Raw genomic sequence first — 2,212 nt, 5'->3', positions numbered from 1 at the left:
TTGAATGTTTATGTATTGAAACACTCAGAAAATAATCATTAGATGTTTGTCTACAATATATAAACATCTGGTGAAAGGCAATTTAGGAAATTCAAATGCACTTGCTCAGTAAAACACAATGCATTTTTGTGCTTTTTGTTATGTCGCTCTGCTCTGTGATTGTTTTGTTTGATGAAATATTTTCTGACAAAATGATGCTACATTGAACAGTAATTGTCATTTGGTTTTTGGGAAATGTGATTGTGTTTTCTAAAACATCATTGTGGTTTTTGTTCTGATGATGTGTGTTTAAAAAAAGAAGAATGTCACTGTGGTTCATGACATGTTCTTCAGCTTTTTAATAAGGTGGGTTTTTTGAAGTGTTTACTTTGACACCTCTGAAMCACCTGCTGGTTTACTCATAATGACAGATGTCAACCTTCTGAAAYCAGTGCAGTTCAGCGACACTACACTGCAGTATTGCAAAAAAGAAGTGTAAAAAAATATGTTTTTAATGACAGGCTAGAACAAACAAGGGGACAAGTTTTAATCTCAAACGTGAACATTTAATTGCAGAAGAACATAAAAGTCTTACACAACCTTCAAGCTGGACCAAAACAGACCTGAGCCTCGAAGTTTTGGCCCCGAACCTGGAAATCACTAGCCTGGCCCTTGCCTTCCTACGCAGTCCCACTCAATTCTAGTTTCCCTTCTCTGCTCCGTCTGGGACTTCTCCCATTAACAAGGATTTCGCTGGCAGATTTTTAGCCGGGCCAATCAGAGAACAGAACGTTGATTTTCTGCGCAGCGTCTGCTTGTAGTTTATTTTACTTGGGCCAATCAGAGAACAGAAGGAGGAGTTTTGAACGACGTCGACTTTCTGCACAGTGTCTGCTAGTTAGTTTATCATACGGCATTGAGGAAGTGAATGAAGCCAGTCCGTGTTGATAAGGCTTCCAAATTAAAATAAATTTGTCAGACAAAGCAGCAGCTCTCATTTACAGTCGTCTCGTTCAGCTCGGTATATTTCTCCTCTCAGTAGAGTTGTTTACAGCACTCGCGATTTCCGGTTAGCTTCTTAGCTTAGCCTCCGTCACAGCGACAACACATACACGCTTCAGCAGAGGCCACGCCTACTGCAAGAATCGCTTTTCAGTAGCAGTGAGTCCAGACCCTTGTACGAAGCAAAGTGAAGGACAGGGTCTGGTTTTTACCAGGSTAGGAAATCACATAGCTCTTATACACAAACTTATGACTGATTCATTCCGTGTTGGGCAAAATACAGTATGTCACTGCTGTGTGTTGACTGAAAAAGTGATGACTTTTCTGAAACAAGCTCATATTAAACAGTGGATCAACAGGAAATCTGTGCAGTCTTGTTCACATCAATAGCTGTAGAGGTCATGATGGTGTATGAACATGGTGTGAAATTGTGTGCGTGTGTGCGCACATAAATAAAGTAACTTTCCCTTACTCATCAATATCTTCTCACCTCTCTGTCTTTCACCTAGATGGTGTATAAGCCCTGGCTGTGTTCTCAGTACTTCCAGACCACCCAGATGCACTGCAGCAAGCGAATCCCCTGTGGCCAGTACTGCCTGGAGGTGCAACAGCGGTGCCCCTTTGTCCTGCCTGACAATGATGATCTCATTCATGGAGGCAGCCCCAGTTTTATATGCACAGGTACGATGTAATCAGCATAAAATACCCAGTTTTTATTTTTCTTGCTCCTTCATTTGATACTTTGAATATTAAACATGCAGCACTCAAATACTCCTACACCAGTAGTTCATGAGCAGTTTGGCTTTAGGGTTTTGCTGATTGAAGGGATAGAAGAACATTACTTTTTTCCAAATCCTGGGATTCAGAGCTATGAGTAACAAGCTCTCTCTRACCCCTACAGCTCTCACCTATTTTTTTTCTGCGTCACTTGCACTCAGCTTTAAGAACTTTAATGAGTAAGCACATAAGCTCAGGGCTCAGAGCCTGATGTTTAACTCAGTAATACTTCAGTGGGAAACTTAACCTCTGACAGACACACAGGGAACTTTACTGAGTTTACACTTACAGGTTGTTCTGTCAAATGAGGCTAACAAGGTCACACTGTACCATTAAACTGCCTGTGACTCATACAGCGGGTAAAATAAGTATCGAACACGTCACCATTTTTCTCAGTAAATATATTACTAGAGGTGCTAATGACATGAAATTTTCACCAGATGTCGGTAACAAC

The 2,212-nt window shown here is 40.9% G+C and overlaps 1 protein-coding gene across 2 annotated transcripts in view; it reads left to right on the top strand.

The window, feature by feature from the left end:
- The window catches only part of nalf1b (NALCN channel auxiliary factor 1b), a 130,791-nt gene that overhangs the window by 124,376 nt on the left and 4,203 nt on the right, over positions 1-2,212 (top strand). For both annotated transcript variants that reach the window (XM_014017508.1, XM_014017507.1), the window contains one exon: positions 1,491-1,662. In XM_014017508.1, coding sequence (XP_013872962.1) covers positions 1,491-1,662 — 172 coding nt within the window. The remainder of the gene's footprint in view (positions 1-1,490; positions 1,663-2,212) is intronic.

The sequence above is a fragment of the Austrofundulus limnaeus genome, unplaced genomic scaffold, assembly GCF_001266775.1.
Source record: "Austrofundulus limnaeus strain Quisiro unplaced genomic scaffold, Austrofundulus_limnaeus-1.0 Scaffold171, whole genome shotgun sequence".
Classification (NCBI taxonomy): domain Eukaryota; kingdom Metazoa; phylum Chordata; class Actinopteri; order Cyprinodontiformes; family Rivulidae; genus Austrofundulus; species Austrofundulus limnaeus.
This window is presented reverse-complemented; position numbering and strand designations above follow the sequence as displayed.